Source organism: Malaya genurostris, chromosome 2, assembly GCF_030247185.1.
Source record: "Malaya genurostris strain Urasoe2022 chromosome 2, Malgen_1.1, whole genome shotgun sequence".
Classification (NCBI taxonomy): Eukaryota; Metazoa; Arthropoda; class Insecta; order Diptera; family Culicidae; genus Malaya; species Malaya genurostris.
Window position 1 is genome coordinate 70,696,506 of NC_080571.1, and position 24,538 is coordinate 70,721,043.

At 37.7% G+C, this 24,538-nt stretch overlaps 1 protein-coding gene across 3 annotated transcripts in view; it reads left to right on the plus strand.

Annotated features, from left to right (window-relative positions):
- LOC131432335 (influenza virus NS1A-binding protein homolog) overlaps nt 1–24,538 on the plus strand; it is a 109,489-nt gene that overhangs the window by 31,686 nt on the left and 53,265 nt on the right. For 2 of the 3 annotated variants that reach the window (XM_058598544.1, XM_058598545.1), the window contains exon 2: nt 5,807–5,910. In XM_058598544.1, coding sequence (XP_058454527.1) covers nt 5,880–5,910 — 31 coding nt within the window. In that variant the 5' untranslated portion in view covers nt 5,807–5,879. Of the gene's footprint in view, nt 1–5,806; nt 5,911–13,748; nt 14,296–24,538 lie in introns of those variants that run through there. The other variant, XM_058598542.1, reaches the window with a different exon arrangement.

A 24,538-nucleotide genomic window follows, 5' to 3' on the forward strand; every position in this document is an offset into this window, starting at 1 on the left:
TGCCCCAACCTCTTTATTCACCAGATATCGCTCCGTGTGGTTTTTTCCTGTTCCCAAAGTTGAAGAGACCCATGAAAGGACAGCGTTTTTCATCGATTGAAGAGATAAAGGCAGAATCGCTGAGAGTGCTACAGAGCATTACAAAAAGTGACTATCAGGGGTGTTTCGAAGACTGGAAAAAAACACTGGCATAAGTGTATTATATCTAGGGGGGATTACTTTGAAGGGGACCATATAGATGTAGACGAATAAATAAATATTTTTTTTAGAAAAATGAGAATTCCGGGTACTTTTTGAACAGACCTCGTATGATTTTTTGAAGTTTCGCGTTTTCGAAAAAGCAACTTTTTGCAACAGCCCCTTTACTGTAAAATTTAATAAAGATACAAAAATTCGTCCAAGACATGAAATGTGCGTCTTTTCCTTAGATTTCAAATAAGCGATTCCATAAAACAACCTTTAAAGGTAGTTTCTTGAAAAAAGTTAAAAATTAATAAACAAGTAAAAAAATTTCAAACGTGGGTCTCATTTTTTTTTTCTTTTTTTGGTTTTAAAAATAAGCTTTTGGGGCTTAACTCAAGGGTTATGATACGATCAGTGGCGCGACATGTGTCGACATGTTAAGCTCGTATTCGAGTGAGTTGCACTGCGGTACACTTCGCGCGTGCGGGTCGTGATTGAAAAATTCACTGCTCCGAAAGTATTAATCTTTCCACTCTGAAACTTTGCCAAGATTGAGTTAAGCCCCAAAATTTCCTTTTTCAACTAAAAAAAGAAGAACAATTAGGCCCAAGTTTGTTTTTTTTTATTTGTTTAATAATTTTTAACTTTTTTCATTAAATAAACTGTAAAAGTTGTTTTATTAAATCTCTTATTTGAAAGCTAAGGAAAAGACGCACATTTATTAGATTTTCCAGTACAGGCTGTTGAAAAAAGGCTCTTATTTGAAAACGCGAAACTTCAAAAAATCATATCTCGAAAATTCCACATACCATATTGAAATAAAAAAAAAGGTAAAAATACGTGAGCAATTTGGATGAAACTTTGCACATAGCTTCAGTATGGCAAACCATAAGTTTTGAACCAATGGAGAGGTCAATCCGACTCACGACTGATTTTTGAAAAGGGCGTATGTATTTTTGCATTTCACAAAAATTGTCTTTTTCAAATCGTTGTAACTTGGAAACCGTTAATTGCACAAAAATGGCGTTCAGGAAGGAGTTGTAGGGAATCGATTGGGCACTCTAAAAAAAATATACACTGAAAAAAAAATTTTAATTTTTTCTCAATAATTACAAAATAATCCGTAAAAGTTAAATAAAAAAGGCATGGTTTTAATTTTTTTTGATAATTTTTATTTTAAAGCTGTTATTAAAACCTACAGATTGATGGCTATCCCATCCGTGCCTTGCGAAAAATGAATAAGTTACAGCCCCAGAAAGTATGGACGCACTTTGATTTCCCTGCAAATAATTCACAAGTGTTAGATATTCAAATTTTATTCGATATACTGATAATATTAGACTACAACAACAGAACATTATTCTCAATATTCGCTACTTGGCCATTGTAGAATAGCTGGCGCACCTTCTTGCGAACGTTCCTCATTAAATTCCGTACAGACTTCTTGGCGACAAGTTTTGACACTTTTTTCCTATCTTTTTCGAACTGTTGAATGGCTTCGGCTGCCGAGACATGTTTCCTAGGATGTGCCTTCGTTAATGCCCAAATTTCCTCAATTGATCGAAGTTGTGGGCAATTTGGTGGATTCATGTCTTATGGGACGAAAGTGACATTTTTGGTAGTATACCATTCTACCGTTGATTTCGAGTAGAGGCAAGAAGCAAGATCTGGCCAGAAGACAACAGGATCCTTGTGGCTTCTAATCATGGGTAGAAGTCGTTTTTGTAAACATTCCTTGATGTATATTTCGCTGTTCATTGAAGTAGTGATGATGAAGAATTCCGAAATCTTACCGCAGCCACAAATTGCTTGCCAGACCATAGCTTTCTTACCAAATTTTTCGACTTCAATCGATGTCTCGGACTGGTTTAACACTTGCCCTTCTTGCACCGTATAATATTGTGGTCCCGGAAAGGATTTGTAATCGAGTTTCACGTAGGTTTCGTCGTCCATGATTATGCAGTTCAAATTTCCTGCAAGAATCGTATTGTACAGCTTTCGAACCCTTGGCCTGATCGATGATTCTTGTTTCGGACTACGTTTTGGTTGTTTCTGCTTCTTATAGGTTCGATGATTCAAACGTTCTTTAGCACGAAGAACATTTGACTTCGAAGTGCCCACTTTTTTGGCCACATCCCGAACGGAAACCTCCTTCTTTTGCTCGAACGCCTTCAGTATACGTTTATCCAACTGAGGGTTAGCAGGACCTTTTTCTCGACCCGTTTTCGGTTTATCCTCAAAGGTGTTATCCTCACCGAACTTCCTGATTGCATTTCGCACGGATTTTTCATCTACTCCTTCCATTTTTGCTATCTTTCTCAGTGACAGTCCGCGTTCTGTGCACCATTTGTACACAATTTTTTGACGTTGTTCTGTTGAAAGTCCACGCATTTCGAAACAAACTAATGAAAACGAATAAACAATTGCACAAGTGGTTAGAGAAGAGTGTAAACAACATGACGCAGCCATAAAAATTGACAGATTCTGAACCATTGCAAAATGGCAGCGGTTTTTGGTTGCGTCCATACTTTCTAGGACAGTCTTTAGCTTCGAAAATCCGGGTATCATTGGAAATCCGTGTAAAGAAAACGAGTAACTTCGAAAATCCGCGTAAAAACTGAAGAAATTTGTTAATGCCAAATATCTTAGAAATGCATGAAACGTCCAGATCTGGTGCAATCTCAAAAAAAAAAAACATTTGAAAAAATCTTTGGGACTTGAGATTTTTGGAATTGAAATTTTGTATGCTTAATGTATTAGTAATCCAAACAATTTTTTTAAAAATTGGATATTTTCTAAGCACCAGAGAGTTAACCTAAAAAAAAATCGGGATAACACCAGATCTCAAGATTTCATGTATTTCTAAGACAAAACAAAAAAAAACCGTATAACTCTGTAAAATCGCGTAAAAAGAACCACGTAACTTTGGAAATTCGCGCTACTTCGGAGATCCGCGGGAAAAAAACGTGTAACTTCCGAAACCTGCGTAAAAAAATCACGTAACTTCGGAAATCCGCGTTAAAAAAGCCGCGTAAAACGCATAATAAACCGCGTGTTAAAAGACCTCAGTGTAGTATTTTGCTCATTAAAGACAGTGATGTCAGAAGGATGTATCAATTGAACGCTAGAGAGATTTTCAATTGGTGGCGCTTCAGACCGGGGACTTCATAACCGACGTGTTACGTAATAATCGGTAACATGGTTGTCATTCTCAGATGACAATGAAATTAAACTCGGTACTGAATATGTATAATTTAATATTAAGTTTTGTTGAGTAAGGAGTGTATCGAAAATAAGCTATCCACATACATTTGTATTGTACGCATGTATTTGTGATGGTTTTTTATGCTCAGATCACAGTTTGTGCGGTTGAAATTCTGCGTTTTCAAAATGTCGCGTATTGAAAAGGAAGTGAAAATTAAGGTTCTGGATACATGGCTAAGTGAGAAGGGTATTGCTATGCGAAAATTGGCGAAGCGGTTTGTAATTCATCATGCCAGTGTTAGAACCATCCTTAATAATTTTGGGGAACACTATTACTTGGATGATCTACCAGGAAGAGACAGAAAACCCGGTTCTTCAAACCCGAAACTGGACCAGAAAGTGGTATCTCTAATCATGAAGAACAAATCGATGTCAATACGTGATTTGGCCAAAAAAGCAGGATCGAGTGTCGGAATGATCCAGCGTATCAAGAGGGGAAATCACCTGGAGACCTACAAGAAGCAGAAAATCTAGAAACAAAGTGTAGAACAGAAGAAGCGAACAGCAACAAGGGCTCGGAAATTGTATTCGCGTCTTTTGCAGTGTCCGGATGCATGCGTTTTAATGGACGATGAGACTTATGTAAAAAAGGACTCAAAAACCCTTCCAGTTCCACAATACTTTACTGTCGTCGTTGGGGAGGATGTGATCGATGCGGACAGGTCGATTCAAGTAGAGAAATTCGGTCGAACTGTACTGGCATGGCAAGCAATATGTTCCTGTGGTTTGAAGTCAACCATTTTTTTACACTACCGAAACTATAAATGCAGAAATCTATCGATCTGAGTGTCTCCAGAAGAGATTGCTGCCGTTATATAAGAAGCATAGTACACCTACACTGTTTTGGCCGGATTTAGCGTTGGCTCACTATGCCAAAACCACTCTCAATTGGCTTGCGGAAAAGGGTATAAATTTCGTTGGGAAAAATATTATTACTGGGCAATCGTGAAGAGAGTCTTCAAGAAGACTGGTAAGGCAGCTGGGAACATGCAGAAGTTAAAGAAAAATATGGACTGAAGCGTCCAAAAAATGCGTTGCAACACTTGTCCGGATCTTGATGAAGAGCGTTCGATCAAAAGTTCGGAAATTCGTGAAGAAATAACTCAAATTCCATCCGGTTTTCATTATGCTCAAGTTTAACATCGTACAATAAAGAATCAATTTCTAGTTTGAATAAAATATCGTTTTTCATCATAATTTGAAGGAAAAATTTGGGGATAGCTTATTTTCGATATACACCTTATTTGGAATCCGGACAAATTGGCTTAAGTAGCACGTTCCTCGTCAATAGAATTGTAGCGCCAGCCATGCAATGGTTCTGTACACTCTGAATCGGCTGCGAAGTCTGTTGAAACAGAAGGTCAAATTCCACTACAGGAATGTAATACCAAAGCTTTATCACGTTCCTTTGATTATTTTAGGAATTATGATAGGTCATAGTTAATATAAGGAACGCGCTGCTTGAGCCAACTGAATTTGAATTTTCATATAAACGATTTTTACATTTCCTTTATACGTTCGACCTAAGAAACTATTGCATCTACACACATTTCGAAAAAAACATGTGATTTTACATCTTATTAGATGCTCATAAATGGAGCGTCGTAGTTCATGCAAATTTACGTGGAAGAACATTCAATTTTGTGTCTTAAATTTTATGGCTTGAAACTTACTGAAATAAAAAAAATGAATTCGGATAGCGACCACCGCGACTTGAACCGAGAATCATTGGATCACAAAGTACGTCTCTTAATCGACTGGGCTACAGAAACTCATCCGCTTGACTGGTAAAAGGTGCATTTGAATGCATACAGTCGCACCCGCTAGCTGAATGCACATTACAGTCGAAACCAGTGAAATTCATGCCAATCTAACATGAAGTTATCACAAATGAAATTTTCCGTCATTTGACAAATTAGGTCTTTATGAATTACATCGTATGAGGGATTCAGTCACCTGTAAAATTCTTTTTTTTTGTGTGTAGTTAGCGGTTAAACGAGCCAATTTTGCTCTACATACATAACCAATTTGAATTTCTCGTGTTCGACACGTTCTGTTGCAGTGATCGTTCTATTAATTGTATTTGAATATGAATTTGAAACCAATATTTGATAAGTAATATTCAGGTAAAAAATCGACAGACATACTGAAATCTACTCTAGAGTGTTTACGGGTTCTACGTTTAAATAAGTAAAAATCAAAACGGAATTGATTGTCCAATTCTATTGAAACTAACAACATGAACTCTGAAATACGATGTTTTAATGAATGGTGTTAAAACTTTCAATTTAAATTTAAACTCTTAAGTTTTTCATAGCCTAAGCAATGTGTAATAATTTTATTTTGATCTATTTTGCAGGTCCGGTTAAACGTCGCCATTTTTGCATCCAGCCGTTTTCTTTGATACCGTCAAAATTCTACCCACCAGGAAAATGCGTCCGCGTATCGAGAGCTCAATTGGCGGTAAGTTTCCATTCGTGATGTTGTTGTTGTTGTTGTTATTGCTGATATTTGCCCATGGACAATTCGGGCTCAACAAATTGTACTGTAAATGGTATTTGAATCTAAAAACAAACATCGGCACGAGCCCCCGCCGTCGCGAGGATTTATTTTGGCAGAAGTGTGCTTCCTCCGAACGACGCGATCTGGCACAGAAAATTTAGTGTTCTATTTATTTACATACCGGCATACGAGATATCGCTTATCCACGACCCGTCGCCGTTGATCTAGCGTAAACCTTTCAAACGGAATCGGACGGGAATACCGACGGGATCGGAGTGTTATTTTTACGATTCCTCCGAAGCACGAGGTGCGGTTGAACGGAAGCGAAAATAAACTTCATCCTAAATATTGCTAGATACGAACTGGGAAGAACGACGTTCCCCGGCGGATCAGGACCATGGGGGAGGGAAGGGAGAGAAACTAGCTGCTAAAGTCACCTGTCGCGCTAGAATCGCGCTACTGCTTAATCGGTCGTGGAAGTCAATTTTGTGAACAAAGAACTGATTGACAGGTTTGATGGATGACTGACCCTGAGAATTTTTGTCTCTGCTATCCGACCGACATATGACTTTGTTTCCGTAAAAGCGTTCATCGATGACGGACTGCTGTTTTCTTCTTCGACGTTGGAATTCAGTTTACAGTACAGGCTTAAGTTAATCGTGCCAATTCGGTTACACGACTCCGCGAATCACGATGGTACGTACCGTGGGATACGGTCGGTGAATGTAAACAAAGTAGAAGGTGTATCGGCTAATCTAAACAGTGACTGCACGTGCGTGTGTGTATTTTTTGTTGTTTCACTGATCAAAATTGACAGAAGTCTGGTTTAGGAATCGACAACGCGCGCCCATTACAGGAATAATGATGGAGACGCACGGTGATTGAATGTGGGTTTCGAGAACCAGTGCATCATATTGGGAATATTCCAATGATTCACAGCTAGAAGCAAGCTCTTTTTTTTCGGGAAAATTATTCCACTTGGATGTAAAACAAATCCTCTTGACATAGTTTTATGTGTCACTACTACCCGTTCGTTCGAGTACGATTCGGTTCGCGTGCTCTCCACTTCTCCGAGAAGCACCCTGTACGGTGACGGAAACAATGCATGAAAATTTGTCGGACACAATGTTTTCATAAATCAACGCCTGTCATACCGTTGAACGGGCTACTCACGCAAGGCATGTCGAGAGGTATTTGTAGAATTTGTACTGTGAATGAAGACTGATTGACTTGTGGCAGTGGAGATTTTTTTCTTTCGTAGCTTCGCATCATCGTGAAGATTCAGCATCCTGTTGGTTGGCGGGAAATATTAATGAAATCATTTTGATAGCGGTCGTGAAGTAATTATCGAATTGGATGTTGAAAAATAGATACATATATTTATTTAATTATATCAGATTCTTATGTGTCTAGGTCAAAATAAAATGTGATGAATGACGCATGGAAAACCTATTCATTCTTATAGACGAATTATATTATTGTGGGGCTAATTTCACTGTGCATTTATTGTGGTAACATTATTTGCTCTTCAGTATTGCATGAAGCACATCAACACTAATTATTAATACTGTGGCCATTAATTCAAAGTCGGGAGTGTTTGGACGTGAATACGAATTATTTTCAAATTTCCAAACCTTTCTTTTGCACTTGGGCGATGTAGTGAGCGACATTTCATTCTCGCATTACCTACTCATTCAATCTACCTGAGCAGGAAGCCTCATTTCGGTCGAGGTCCAGATCCAAATCCAGAATCCGGGCTCACAATCTTGGTTCAGATTTCAGGTCCAGTATCCCGATCCAGAATCTAGCTTCAAAGGACCAGAATCTAACTCCAAAATTTGAGAAAAATTATGAACACCCGAGTGATTCAATCAAACTGAATCAGTAAATTTGTCCCTATGAACTAACCACGACATATTCATTCATTGAAATTGTCAAATCTTCCTTTTTTGCTTTCATCAGTTCCGCCTGTTTTAATTGTGTGGTAGGGTATGCTGGTCATGAATAAACGATAACGCTATATGAGTGCACCGTTACAATTCAAAAAGCAATGAAAAGAAAGCTTGTAGAATTGACGCAATCTTTTGTGACGCAATCTTTTGTGACGCAATCTTTTGTAACGCAATTCACAAGATTGTCATACTTAGGAAGTGTGATGAAAAAATGCCAGTTATATTATTATTCACGTTATCCGCTAATTAGTTATGTCGCTAATATTACCCATCCGCATCTATTTTTTCTTTGAATAACTTCAAAATAGTCTTCAGTGTGTAGTAGCTTTCCCTTGAAAATATCAATCTTGGTTCGCTTACAATCTGAACACAAAAATAAACAGTTTATTATCGTCGTACAACCGTATCACCTTTCGATTAAAGTGGTAACTTGCCAAATCGAGCTAGAATTTCACAGAGTGCTTGGTTTTTAAATTCGCAGCTATATCATCGGTTATCAGAACCTATATGAAATCGCTCATCCAGAAAAGACAAATGTGTTTCAAAATCAAAAAAAAAGCTTGTCCATGCAAATCCGTACAGCTATATCAAGTGTTTTTTTCCATAAATACGTTTATTTCTTAAGGCAATTTACATAAGTTTTTCTTCGCCGTATCATCACTTTTACAAAGAATTCTTAACCTAATATAATACTAATATAGTCACAGCGATTTGAGTTTAATAAAACATATTCCTCTTATTTTTGAAATATCATATTAGCTATTTCGTTATTTATTATTAAATCAACTTAAGAACATTATTTGAACCAAGCGATTAACTGCTAAAAATTATAAAATGAGCTGAAATTTTTTATAAATTTTGTCGTTGATTTCGTAACCTATTTTGAGTTTGTTTGTATCAGCACATCATTTTTATTAAAATTTTGCTATTGGATGAACTAACGAACGCAGTAGGAGTCAGAACTAACCCTTAAAAAGGGTCAATTATTAAATTTAAACTTCAATTGTTTTTATGAAATGACAAAGAAGTTTCATGTAAGAAAGGTCACGACAAGCAAGAATGTCTCGAACTGGGACATTGGATAGTCTACCTTGGGTACGCAAGGAATTCATTAGTTGAGATCTGACGTCACGATACTCAACGCATGTCCAAACGACATGGTCAATATCGCGATAGCCTTCGCCACAAGCACAATGATTAGTTTCGGAAAGTCCAATTCGAAGGAGATGTGCATCTAACGTGTAGTGATTGGACATGAGTCTGGACATCAAACGAATGAAGTCCCTACTCACATCCAGCCCCTTGAACCATGTCTTTGTCGATATTTTAGGAATAATTGAGTGCATCCACCGACCCAGATCATCTCTATCCCAAAAAGCTTGCCAGCTGGCAAGTGTTCTTTGGCGAGTCGCGCTATAAAATTCGTTGAAAGCAATCGGTCGCTCATCAATTTCACCTTCAATAGCACCACGTTTGGCAAAACTATTGGCTCTTTCATTGCATGGAATGGAGCAATGAGCCGGGACCCAAACTATTGTGATTTGATAATTATTGTTCAATATGTCGTTCAGGCACTGTTTTATTTTGCCCAAGAAAAACGGTTCATTTTTGCCAGCAGCGTTTGAGCGAATGGCTTCAATTGCACTCAGACTATCTGTGAAGAGGAAATAATGGTTTGGAGATAATGTGACGATTACATTCAAGCTATAATGAACTGCTGCTAACTCTGCTATATAAACAGATGCAGGTTCTTGAAACTTGAATGAGGCCAAAACATTATTGTTAAACATACCGAACCCTGTCGCTTCTGCAATTCGCGATCCGTCCGTGTAAAACATTTTCTCAGAGTCAATATGCCTGAACTTACTTGAAAATATTTTTGGGATTTCCATAGAGCGTAGGTGATCCGGGATTCCACGCACTTCGCGCTGCATGGATGTGTCGAAAAATAAAGTTGAGTCAGGTACATTTAGGAGGCTGACACGGATAGGAATATATCTTGAAGGGTTGATTTCCTGTGACATATGGTTAAAATATACTGTCATGAATCTTGTTTGAGATTAAAGCTCAACTAGCCTTTCGAAGTTATTAATAACCAGAGGATTCAGTATCTCACATCTTATTCGCAGTCGCGACGGAAGCTCCCAAAAACGATACTTCAATGGAAGAACTCCCGCCAGAACTTCAAGACTCATTGTATGTGTCGAATGCATGCAGCCTAGGGCAATTCGCAAACAACGGTACTGAATTCGCTCAAGTTTGATAATATGAGAATTTGCAGCGGAACGAAAGCAAACGCATCCATATTCCATCACTGAAAGTGTCGTTGTCTGATACAATTTTATTAGATCTTCCGGATGAGCACCCCACCAAGATCCTGTTATTGTTCGAAAAAAATTTACTCTTTGTTGACATTTTGTTATCAGAAACCTTATGTGTCCTCCCCACGTGAATTTGGAATCAAACCACACCCTGAGTTATTTGAAAGTCAAAACCTGTTGGATCATTCTTCCCATCATATGAAGCTTAAGTTGCGCGGGATCATGCTTTCTTGAAAAGACGACCAGCTCTGTTTTCTCCGCAGAGAATTCTATACCCAGATGAACAGCCCAAACGGACAATTTATCTAAGGTACCTTGCAATGGTTTATGCAGATCAATAGCTTTGGATCCAGTTACTGAAACCACGCCATCATCTGCCAATTGTCTTAGTGTACATGGGGTTACAAGACAGCTGTCAATGTCGTTTACATAGAAATTTTACAGGAGCGGGCTGAGGCATGAGCCTTGCGGGAGACCCATGTAGCTAATTCTGAATGTTGCCAAATCGTCATGTATAAAATACATGCACTTCTCTGACTAAAGGTTGTGCAAATAATTATTTATAACCGCTGGAAGTCCATGTTGGTGGAGCTTGTCTGAAAGAACATCAATTGAAACTGAATCATATGCTCCTTTAATGTCTAAAAATACAGAGGCCATTTGTTGTTTTTGTGCGAAGGCAATTTGGATGTCAGACGAAAGCAATGCGAGGCAATCATTCGTCCCTTTATTTCTTCGGAAGCCAAATTGAGTATCTGACAACAAACCTTTCGTCTCGACCCAAGTGTCGAGACGTCGTAGAATAATTTTTTCGAACAATTTTCTGATGCAGAACAACATCGCAATGGGTCTATATGAGTTGTGATTGGAAGCTGGTTTCCCCGGCTTTTGAATGGCGATAACTTTCACTTGTCTCCAGTCAGGTGGAACAATATTTTGCTCAAGAAACTTGTTGAACAATTCCAAGAAACGTCTTTTTGCGAGGTCGGGCAGATTCTTCGCCAAATTAAATTTAATTCTGTCCAACCCAGGAGCGTTATTGTTACAAGACATGAGTGCTATGGAAAATTCCATCATTGTTGAGATGAAAAAGGCAAAAAATCATTTTCTATGCCTACTTGTCCAAACCTGTCGCAGCTCGCTTCAATCACACCGACGACATCGCACCCCACCGAACCCTGCCGCACCATACCGATTCGCTCGCGCGGGGCACTTTGCATACAGCGCGCGTATACAAAAAATCAAATATTTCAAAAACCCTATTTGAGCACAACATTTTTTTGTAGATTATGAAAACCAGTAACATATGCAACATTTTAGCATTTAACAAAAACAAAAATCGCGTGAAGAAGGTACTGTAATATCGATTTCTTTGGAAAATTTAAGTAGAAAGTTTAGTAAAATTGAACATTTATAAACAAATTTTTCTTCATTCTATGACAAAAATAGTTGTTTATCCAATTGCAAAGTTTCGTATAATTCGAAAGAGAACTTGAGTTTCAGGAAGCATTACAATGGAAAGGTACATAATTGTAAATGTAACTAAAAATGTTATAAAAAATTCGAATATCGAAGAAAAATTTCACAAACATGTTCGTAGATACTAATACTACAAAACAATAATACTTATTGTAAAATCGTTTACTTCGTGAAAAAGGGGGGTGGGGGGGGGGGGGGGGGGGGGTGGACACTTCAGAAATTTTTACTCTATTGGAATAAAAAATATTCAATATTATTTTATGTTTTTTTTTGTGACAAAATCTTCTTCATGTACAACAAATTTCATTAAAATCTGAGAGAGTGCTGCTAACATTTGTTCGAGTTGGTGCGAAATTCGTCTTTTTTATCTGGTACAAAGTGTTCGATCATACCGTGATCATACATCTGGTAGTGCGACAACTTCTTCTGGACGAGTCCTGTTGAAGGAGGAATCCCTAGAGAAAGGATTTGAATTAAAACTCACTTTAGCAGCAGCAACAACAACTTATTTCACTACCAGGTGCAGCGTTGAGTGAATTTTCAATTTGTGTAGCACGGCTGTTTCTGATCAATAGCGATGCTTGCTCATCTGGTTGGCAGCAGGAAGCTTTTATCTAGTTCCGTCATCCTGCATCGATACCACAATCGCAACCTTATATGTTGTCCACTTCTTCCTCAAACCTTGTTCTGATTGGCTCTTTCCGCAATTTAACTGCTGTACCTGTGAAAGTTAAAAGTTCTCGAATCGACAGGAAAGTTAAAATCATTCGACGTTGATGTTTTGAATGAGAATGATCCAGACTCTTTCTGTGAGCTCAATTGCCGCTGTCATTTATTTTCCGAGTAAAATCGTGCATGAGTTATCAATTGTGCATTCACTGACCAGAGGAATTACCTTGGGCGTAAATTAAATTGGGTTGAAACTGGATTGAACCTAAGCTCGAATATATAACGTCGCAGATCCATTGGTTAGCAGGTTCAATCAAAGTGCTACGAGGATTTTTTTTGCCAAAATCGGCAAACCAAAGATCACACCTCCATTCTAAATACGTTGCGAATTAGAATGAAATGGTTTCGGAGTTTTGAATGATTACTTCGTCTTGCTACAAAATAGAAATTTTATTTTCGTGCTCATTCGGTACCATTTTACTATACTATCTTTTTTCATTACAGAATATAACAAGTGAGCTGTGCGAAAAGATTTACAACAATTTTATTGTTTGTAAATGATACGCTTGTGAAGTAACGTAATGTATCTGACCCTGATATTTTTGGCGTTCAAACACCCCATCATTTACCATCAATTTTATCACATTAGTGTGAAATACCTATCGATCTACGTTCACTATTGCGAAGCAACGAAAGCTCAATAAGTTGCCGAACAGCACGGGAAACACACCAATGCAGTGTCGACGAAGGAACACGGAACAGTGCCACACCATGATAACAGAATCAGATGGTCCATTTTTACCGACATATAACGGCTCCCGTAATCTAATTTGTATGTGATTTTATTCCTAGACTCCATCAGTGAGCTTCTGTATGGGTTCATCAGTTTACTGGTTATTCCTGGATTTTAAATATGTTACTGTCCCCATCACACATGTAACCTATAGGCAAAAATTAACCCTCATTGATAGCTACTCTATACATTCAAAGTACTACTGATAACTAGGACTGTAGAATCGATAGTTTTCAAACAATGTCTGCATGCATCATAATGGCGGTGTTGTCCATAACTTTCGTATTCACGAGGGACGATTTTGCCGTTCCATGAGCACCAGAAAAAAATACCGATAATATCGATTTGGAAACCCTACACTCGACGGGTTACGACAACAGTTCGCAAATCTCTTTCACTGTTTATCGAGGAAGTTCCCCTAGTGCTCTTGACCTAGCATGCGACTTCCACGTTTCCCCGGAACCTAACAGCAGCAGCCCCTTCGCCTCTCGATTCTGATACTGCTGTAGCGTGTCACATGGAATCGAGCACGTCGGTAGCCGTGGCACCAATACCACCTCAGGCACCCACAAGGCTCGAGGTAGTCCAAACCCGCTAGATACCGAAAGTCAGTCGTCCGCAGGCAACCGGCACGATGGGACAGTCGTTCTTCTATTTAGCACCGCAACTGCAGTTCGCTAGAAAAAAAAGAAACAAGAAGAATCCCCGCGCGATGAATCAGTGAGTTTTGGTACTGAATAACTGTACAGCTCTCGGAGGGTTTTCGAAAGTCGATTTCGGGACGGGCTATTGAGCGAATGCTTTTGCGTGCATCTTTTCCAGAGCAGTTAACGCGCGGCAACGAATTCGTCTTCGGTTTCAGTGGACGTTTCGAGCGGTGTCAAGTGAAAGTTGGTTCCCCTTCCGGTCATCAGAAGGATGCTTGGGCTCAGTGAAATACCGTTCTGCGGACCGTTCGTTGATTGATTGAATCTTCCTATTTGTGTACACGGAAAATACTACGTTTATTAATTATTAATATAGCTAATATTTAATGTTAAACGCAAATCTGTGATAATTTGAACAGTTCCATTAGAAATGGATAAGGGCAGGATCATGAGAAAGCACCTTTATAACATAACATACGAAAGCGGTAAGTGTAATCTCCGGATTAAACAATGTTGCGGTTTAGTGTGACACAGGTGCTTAACGATTCAAATTGTGGCATCGATTATCGGTACTAAATTGACGTGTAGTTTTGTAAATTGGCTCAAGTTAATTTACTCGTTCTTGTTCTGTTATTTTTGTGCGAGCGTTTCAACGAAGAACTACTGAAAACCTGCTTTAATCCACCTAGTGGAGCAATGGGGCTTTTTTATAATAGTTGATATGGAAAATTTAAACCAATTCCATTTGAGAATGTTTCATGACTACTTCCGCTATTGCCGAAACATGACTCCGGAACGGGTATAGCCGAAATATTTCCTATTTCCAGGAGGAGTTTAAAAAAATGGAGGTTTTCGTTCCTTCATTTCGAGCGTGCAATAAAACAAACTATGAGTTGGCCAATCTTCAATTTTTATGTAGTTATTATTCTTCATTAGAGACTGCTACAAGTGTAAACTTTATGTAATCATAACGAGGATAAGGCGGATAGGGTCTAACACTTTCGAAACTTCATTTATTTTTCTTTGTATTTTATAATAGTAAAATAGTATATTTTGTCAAATTTACAAGTCTATCGGAACAAAATTCTGGAAGTTATGGACCTTTATATTTTCTTATCTCATGCTGCGAAGAGGTAAGAACTTGACGCACGGACACAAGAGTTCTGCTTAGATTGACATAAAATTTTGACAAAACATTCTTGAAATATTTTATAATGACAAAATTCAAAGTAATTATATGATTTTGAGAAAGTCGCCCGCCCGCCCTCTAGATTTTATAAACTAAAAACTTTAAACGCCTTTTTCTCGAAAGTAGGTCGAAAACTACCTTGCCAATTTTCTTCAAATTTCGCACACTTTTTCTACGTGTAAAATACCAGATCCCAACGTTGGACAGGTTTTACAGCTACAAAATGGCGGATTTTTTTCGTGAAAAATCGTAGTTTGACTTCAAATAACTACCAAAAATCCAAAAAAAAAAAGAAATTAAAATCATGATTTTCAAGAAGCGTCTTCAAAAAATCTCCTTCACCGGCCTATTTCTCAATATATCTTTAATCCCGAAAAAAAAACAAAATGTTGTTTAAATAATGCTTTTTGTTATGCGAAAAATTTGCATTTATTTTTTTTACCGATTCCTCTAAAAGAATTTAAGCGTATTAAACTTTGAATTGTAGTATAATGTATAGTTCCGATGTAAAGCGTATGATATTTGATACTAAACTTACAAAGTTGGGATTAGTGTGTAGGATGTATTGACAAATTGCCTGTTCAGAAACAGAGTGTATGAAAAACTGTTCTTCCTAGCAACACTGTGCCAAGGAAGTGGTGCCTACGTGCAAATCGGTAGCATTATTGTACTGTTAACCTCGAAGGAAATTTAAAACTCAATTTTCGAGCTTCGTTTCAATTTTATACTAATATATCGTCAGACACATAAAGACTGTCCCAGAAAGTATGGACGCACTTTGATTTCGCTGTAAATAATTCACAAGTGTTAGATATTCAAATTTAATTCGATATACTGATAATGTTAGACTACAACAACAGAATATTTTTCTAAACATTTGCTACTTAGCCATTGTAGACTAGCTGGCGCACCTTCTTGCGAACGTTCCTCATTAAATTCCGTACAGACTTCTTGGCGACAAGTTTTGACACTTTTTTCCAATCTTTTTCGAACTGTTGAATGGTTTCGGCTGCCGAGACATGTTTCCTAAGATGTGCCTTCGTTAATGCCCAAAACTCCTCAATTGGTCGAAGTTGTGGGCAATTTGGTGGATTCATGTGTTTTGGGTCGAAAGTGACATTTTTGGTAGTATACCATTCTACCGTTGATTTCGAGTAGTGGCAAGAACCAAGATCTGGCCAGAAGACAACAGGATCCTTGTGGCTTCGAATCATGGGTAGAAGTCGTTTTTGTAAACATTCCTTGATGTATATTTCGCTGTTCATTGAAGCAGTGGTGATGAAGGGTTTCGAAATCTTACCGCAGCTACAAATTGCTTGCCAGACCATAGCTTTCCTACCAAATTTTTCGACTTTAATCGATGTCTCGGACTGGTTTAACACTTGCCCTTCTCGCACCGTTTAATATTGTGGTCCCGGCAAGGATTTGTTTATCGAGTTTCACGTAGGTTTCGTCGTCCATGATTATGCAGTTCAAGTTTGAAGCAAGAATCGTATTGTACAGCTTTCGAACCCTCGGCCTGGTCGATGCTTCTTGTTTCGGACTACGTTTAGGTTGTTTCTGCTTCTTATAGGTTCGAAGATTCAAACGTTCTTTAGCACGAAGAACACCTCCTTCGTTTGCTCGAACGCCTTCAGTATACGTTTATCCAACTGAGGGTTAGCAGGACCTTTTTTTCGACCCGTTTTCGGTTTATCCTCAAAGGTGTTATCTTCACCGAACTTCCTGATTGCATTTCGCACGGCTTTTTCACTTACACCTTCCATTTTTGCTATCTCTCTCAGTGACAGTCCGCGTTCTGTGCCCCATTTGTACACAATTTTTCGACGTTGTTCTGCTGAAAGTCCACGCATTTCGAAACAAACTAATGAAAACGAATAAACAACTGCACAAGTGGTTAGAGAAGAGTGTAAACAACAGGACGCAGCCATAAAAATTGACATATTCTGAACCATTGCGAAATGGCAGCGGTTTTTGGTTGCGTCCATACTTTCTGGGACAGTCTTCATTTCAACGAATTTCTGTAATTTTCTGAAGGGATTGAATTTGTTTCTACAGAAAATCTCATCTCATAACCAATTCGATTAAACAACGCTCCGTACATGCACACTGTGTAAAAGGACTGTAATGTTTTCTGTGTGGCGAAGGGTTTTGATTTGATATCTGCATTTTTTTTTCGAGATGCACATGCAGAGAACATGGATTATCAGTTCAAATTTTGCAATTTCAGAGTGACTTTACTCATATTCATACTAGTGTGCGTGATCTGCTGTATCCGTTCAATCCATTCGCTCAAGTATTAGATATAGTTTCTTAGAGCCACGGCAAAGTTATTGCCACCGAAAGCTGCGCAATCCGGTTGGCTGTAGACTGAGTTGTCAGTGAAATAATGTGAGGCCTCGACTAATGAGATAAATATAGGTAAAATTGTCCTATGGTTGATAGTTCGAGTGTTCAGTTTCTCGTTTGGTGTTTCCCCTGGCGAGAACCGGTTATGGGCTTAATTGGTTGGTCTGCGCCGTTTGTAATCATCTTTTCAGTAGAACTTTCTTGATTGGTCGCGAAGGTCACTTTCGTTTATTCGTTTCACGTTGTGTGGAAACCAAGCGTTTAACCGAGAACCCATACGTCATATGAGCTTACTCAATCTGTAGGTACGCTGGAAGTACGTTCGACATTCGAGATCAGAAATTTCTCTACACTCCTGTTCAAGACTATTGGAATTGAGTAAAACTTTTCCGCTTCCGTATGTTATAAATTAAGGAAATTAAGAAAGGTATTTAATTCCAGTTTTTTTCAACTATATTCTTGATAACATAGGTGCTATTTAATTTCTGATTTGATGTGATTGACAGCTTGATTATCGATGAAATTCCATGATGTCGAGTATTGGAATTCCAATATAATAACAGGACTTCATTTCATTGCAATATTTGTTATATAAAAGGCTTTCGTTAAGCATTTTTTCGATTCGAAATGCATTTACATATGTATCATTTACCTAACAGCTCGATTGCAATTTAATAACGTTTGAAATTTGAATGTCATGGAATGCCAATAGTAGATTCACGGGAAATGAAGTCAATTGTTTTTTTTTCTACCGAATTGCTCCGCACAAGTAACTTGTGAGAAATGAATTATTACTGTGCAAGTATATGAATTTAAAACATTTGAAACATTCGAGAATGTGAAGAGCCATGACCGAATAAAAGTTTCTGTTTGGAAACTAAATTATTGATAATAATTTACAATAAGGCTACGTACAAACTTCAGATTTTCAGTTTAATTATTAGCCGTATGAACAAGTTTGGGCCATTTTTTAACAGAAGGCGGAAAAAAATTGCGTTGGAAATCTACTGTCATACAGGTTTATAATTAATATGTGTAAACAACAATACTTCTTTTACTATGAAAATGTCGAATTTTATGGCGAATAAAGTTATCGTATTTTGGTGGAAGTATATGCTCTAGGCGAGCAAACGTGTCGAAAGCGGTTTGAACGGTTTAATAGTGGCAATTTTATTTCGGAAGGCGAAAAAAGAACAGGAGCGCCAGAAGAAGATGAAGATGAAGAATCGGAGGAATCGCTCTATCAAGACATTGTGTCGCAAAGTTACTCAGCCAGCCATTTGCCAACGTTTTAAAGTAATGGCAATGATTCGAAAGGTAGGCAATTGAGTGCCGTATGATTTGAAGCCAAGGGATGTCGAACGCCGGTTAGTCACGTGCGAACAACGGCTCTAAAGGCATAACAGAAAAGGAATACGATAGGCAACGTATTGATACCCCGGCTATGCATCATCATCGACGGCCGTTCAAACTATTCATGAATGATGCTCTGTATAACGTGGGACCAGCTGACTGTGTATTGCAAGGAAAACGGCCACAGTTCACCGATAGACACGACTAAGTTATTTTGCAGCATTAAAACGCTCCCCCACATGTTGCACAGCTGGTAAAACGGGTGAGGGCCATTTCGCCGAATGCCATCTCGCCGAATTCTTCAATTGTCTTAATATCGCAATTCCAATTAACTTAAAATGAAGACAAATGAAAGATGATAGCGTTAACACCAGTTTTGTTGACCTACTTCTGGAATATCTTATATTTAAAATAATGAATATATTCATTTAATCTCGAAAGACTACTCTTTTGAATAAAGATTGATTCATGATACTCAGAACTATTCCGCGAAATGACCTATACGGCGAAACGACGTTCGGAAAAATGGCTGTCGGTGAAATGACCCGCTTCCGGTAAAACATACTTGAAATCGCTTAAATAGAAAGTCCTACTCCATCCGCCGTATAGCCCAGACATTGCTCTTTCCGATTACTATTTGTTCCGGTCGATGCAGCTGGGCGTGGCTGACCAGAACTACTGACCAATTATGATGAAGTCAAAAAATTAATCGAATCGGGGATTGCGGCCAAACCCGCCGAATCTTTGAAAAGAGTATCCGTGAATTGTTAGAAAGATAAGAAAAAGTAATGGCCAGCGATGAACAACAATTTGAAGATGGAATTTGTAATCTGTCGTCGTCAATGTTTCCTTATACCGTTTGATAACGCGCCATACGGTATTTATTTCTGGGCAATTTCAGTTGTTTAGCTAGCCTAACATAGATGTAGACCACAATGGATTTTCCAAATAACTGTGCACAATTTTTTTCCTTCTTTCGGCTTCCATGTTAATTGTTTACAAAAGTCAATCGATTTGCGGAATGTCAAAAATCATACGTGAAGCTGACAAAATTCCCGACACGTGGGCGCCAAGAACTTCCAAATCCGTCCACCAGGAGCGCCACAATATGAGCAAAAGTTTGTTCCAATTCTAAATGAAGCAAGCTTCACGATTTTTCTATGATAGCTACACTGATTTTCAAAAATTTCGAATTTGGTAAACAATCAATTAGACGAATTTAACTGACTTCGGCTACACCGACTTCCGACTTCGGCTACACCGATTCCCGAAAGTATCGGGAATAGAGATGTTAAAAGAAGGCCAAAACGAATTTAATAAACAAAAATTCAAATTAAAATAAATTTATGGTAATAAATAATACAAAATCGGTGAATTTGATTCGGTTCCGACTTCCAAAGTTGAAATTATATGGTTAAGAGTTTTTAAAATTCAAACAGTCATAGAAGATGATACCAACAAATCTTCAAAGTTGGGCTTAAAACTATTTCAATTTATTCGTCATACTAATTCATACGATATACGAACTATTTTGGGTTATGCTGGTCTCTGAATACCGTTTCCGAAAGTACCATAAATAATGACAAAAACTTTAATGAGGAACCCACTTCTACAACTCATGGAATTCGATTGTCAAACGTTTAGATTAAAAGGAATAATTTTAATGTCGTTTTCGCTTGATGCCAAACCTAACTCAGTTTCTACCCTGACTGCTGTCAAACCATTTGTTTGAAGCTAGTTTCGAACCTAGTTTTAACGTTGTTTAACTGAAAATCGAGTCAGTTTCGAACCTGGTTTTTATATCAGGTTTGCTCAAACCCCCGTTGCTAAGGGCGAACCCAACACAGTTTCGTGAAAAGCGTTTGTTTGATGAAACTACCCTGGGTCAGTCTCAGTGTTCTCAAGCGCAAACGACATAAGGTTCATACAATTTCTATCTTCGATTCGTGTTGCAGTTCCAAAATTGTAATTACAATTCATTCAAAATGACGGTCATTAAAATAATTTCATGAAAACTAAACACAACGAAGAATATTCACGCGAAAAACACATACTGATCGATAAAAAAAAGGAATCATCTCACTGCTAGGAGGATTAAGCTCGTTTTTTTATCGGCAAAGTTACCAATGATCAAGTTCAAATATATTATTGCTGATATTTTTGGTTTCGAGAATGCTCTTGAATGTGCGATGTAAGCGTTGCGTCACTCTTTTTTTAACCAACTGAAACAATCTGAATGACTGTGTGTTAAGAATCAGGCCAAATCGTATCAGAAATTATTCTAACGAAACAAATATATTTCAATAAGACTACTTGAATGACAAGAGAAAGGCATTAGCATACCACTTCTATTGTGAGGTTTTTTCTTTAAATGTCTTTTTTGACAGATAACATCTGAAGGATGCCGATTTATTAATTTTTAGTTGGTTTGACCTAACGTCGCCATAAATAAGTTCAGTTTTTGCAATGACTGAGTGGAATCATATACTGGAGAAGCGAAACGAATGAGAAACTCATAGTAAAGATGATATTTTGGAAAAAGACACGCTCAGAGTCAGGAGTCGAACCTGCGTTTTTATGCATTCCGTGCATACGCGCTACCATTTCGCCACCACTAAACTTGTGATAGACACAGCTCTAACACACGATTAGGCATGATATTGCGTACATTGAACATGGTTTACATCCTAGCCACCTCGTGATTGATATCCAACCATTCAACCATCCTTTTTGTTAATCTTTCAACATAAAATTTCAAGTATCTCTTGTCACTGTGTTAGGGTCTTTTCCGTGCACATGAGCTTCTGCGCAGATCCAAGAAGAGAGGTTATTACTCAGCTCAGCTCTAAGATTTGTTGTTCGCTCAGTCACGTTTAGCTCTGTGAGAACTTGAATGCACACTAGGGTGGGACAAGGTTGTATGGGAAAAATTATTTTCTCGCTCCACCAAACTTTTCGTGTTCCTTTTGGGTCCCATAAGCACCATGCAAAATTTTAGCTTGATAGGAGAAACTATATTTTCGCGCCCGCGGTTCAAAGTTTGTATGGGATTTAGTATGGGAAAACTAACTTTTAACAAAAAAATCATCTGGAGGTCACCCTACATACTCAAAAAATCAGCGGACATGTAATTTTTGTAGGAAATTTAATGAGGGAGAAAACCTTCGAAGACTGTAATATAATCCGACATCTGTAAAAAATGTTATTAAAGAAAAACCGACACAAGGTCCGAACGATGGCTCATTCCTTAATACATCTAGCACCACTGCTGCTAGTGGTGGTAATATGAGTTTGCTTTCTTTTATTATGCTACAACGGTTGATCTGAGTTGTTTGATGTCTTCACAATAGTTGCTCGGTGTAGTTTGAAGATTTTTTTAAACTTAAAAACCATGTTCCAAAACTCACTGCAAAGACACACAAAAAACTAACTTTTTTATTTGAAGAAATTCAATTTTGAAGTCTTCAACAATATTGTTGATAAGCTCAAATAGTATAACTTTGTCGAAGACATAAACCATCTGCCTCATATGGTTTAGAAGATATGGATGATTTCATTTAATACTATGAAAAAAACATTGATTCCAAATTTTTCTTTTTCTTATTTTTCTATCGTCCATATCTTCTAAACCATATGAGGGAGATGGTTTATGTCTTCGACAAAGTTATACTATTTGAGCTTATCAACAATATTGTTGAAGACTTCAAAATTGAATTTCTTCAAATAAAAAAGTTAGTTTTTTGTGTGTCTTTGCAGTGAGTTTTGGAACATGGTTTTTAAGTTTAAAAAAATCTTCAAACTACACCGAGCAACTATTGTGAAGACATCAAACAACTCAGATCAACCGTTGTAGCATAATAAAAGAAAGCAAACTCATATTACCACCACTAGCAGCAGTGGTGCTAGATGTATTAAGGAATGAGCCATCGTTCGGACCTTGTGTCGGTTTTTCTTTAATAACTTTTTTACAGATGTCGGATTATATTACAGTCTTCGAAGGTTTTCTCCCTCATTAAATTTCCTACAAAAATTACATGTCCGCTGATTTTTTGAGTATATAGGGTGACCTCCAGATGATTTTTTTGTTAAAAGTTAGTTTTCCCATACTAAATCCCATACAAACTTTGAACCGCGGGCGCGAAAATATAGTTTCTCCTATCGAGCTAAAATTTTGCATGGTGCTTATGGGACCCAAAAGGAACACGAAAAGTTTGGTGGAGCTGAAATCAATATTTTGTCCCACCCTAATGCACACCTTCCGGAGAGCCATCAGTGGCTTATGCTTATGGCAGTTGAAGTCAAATTGCTGTCTCAGTTGCAACGTCGAAGCGGTTTCATCGATGCATTATTGACATATTGTCGAATAAGTGAATTATCGTTGTGCAGAAGGCCAAATTATTATATCGATGATACGAAATAAGTTTAATAAAAAATTCCCATCCGGAAGTATATCGTTATTTCATTGTATTGAAAAACAAAAGCGAATATTAATTCCGAAATTTTTAGTTATCACTTACAACGAATGATTACATCTGATATCAGAACACATAAGCAGTGCACAACCCGTAAATTTTGTCACAAGGCGGACGCAAAAGTATTAATTTAAGTCGGAAACGTGTTAATAAAATAACACACGGAAAGGCCGAAATCAGCATTTTGGCGAAAAATTAGTTGATTTTCTGATTTTAGTTAGTTATTTTTTGAAACCACTAAAAAAATCTTACTTTTGCTAATTTAAATTTTTAAATTCTCATTCCCTTAATAATAATCAAATATTTGTTGAAATGGCTATTTTTACCTTTTTTTATATATATAAAAAATAGGTATAGAATTCGTTCAAACTTTCGAAAATTTTTCCGAGGCCCGGAGGGCCGAATGACATATACCAATCGATTCAGCTCGACGAACTGAGCAAATGTCTGTGTGTGTGTGTGTGTGTGTGTGTATGTGTGTGTGTCTGTATGTGTGTTGTCAACTAAGAGGTCGAGATCTCAGAGATGGCTGGGCCGATTTTGATCAAACTAGTTGCAAATGAAAGGTCTCCCCGTCACCCAAAACGCTATTGAATGGTTTTGAGATCGGATGTTTACTTTTTGAGTTATACGAAGTTTTATGTCAAAATTTTCAGTTTTTTACAGTATCTGTCACAATTGACCTTGAAAACAGAATATGTTTTTAGACTTAGATTCCGCACGATAATACCTATCCAACAAGCCATAGATTGTTAAAATCCGTCCATTTTTAACGGAGATATCGAAATTTTTGTGTAAACGACTTTTCCCCCTATTCCAGCAGTAGGAGTTTTGAGCGCTGTATGACAAAGCAATGCTTGGGAGCAACGCAAAACACGATTTTTTATTCTGTTACATACAATTGTTTCTAAGTACTAAAAAGACTGTGTACAGCATCCTTTTCCATGACATTTAGCCTCGGACCGATTTTGGCACGGCTCGTTTTTGGCAACATAATCGTTCGAATATGACATATATAAACCAGATGATGGCAGATTTTTTTTAAATTATATTGTTTTAAACTACTTACAGCAATAAATGCTGGAAGAACATAACATCCATATACCATTCGAATCAGTTCGTCGAGATCAGCAAATGCGTGTGTAACAAATAATTTCACTCAATTTTCTCGGAAAATTTCTTTTCTACAAATTCAGATTCATACGAAAAGTCGTATGCTCCCAAACAAAGTTCCTGAATTATGTTTGGTTCCGACCTCTGGTTCCGAAACTACAGGATGATATATGAAACGAAATCAAAATTGTGTAACTCATTCTACTCGTAGATGGCTGAACCGATCTAAGATTCAAATGAATTCTAAGAATC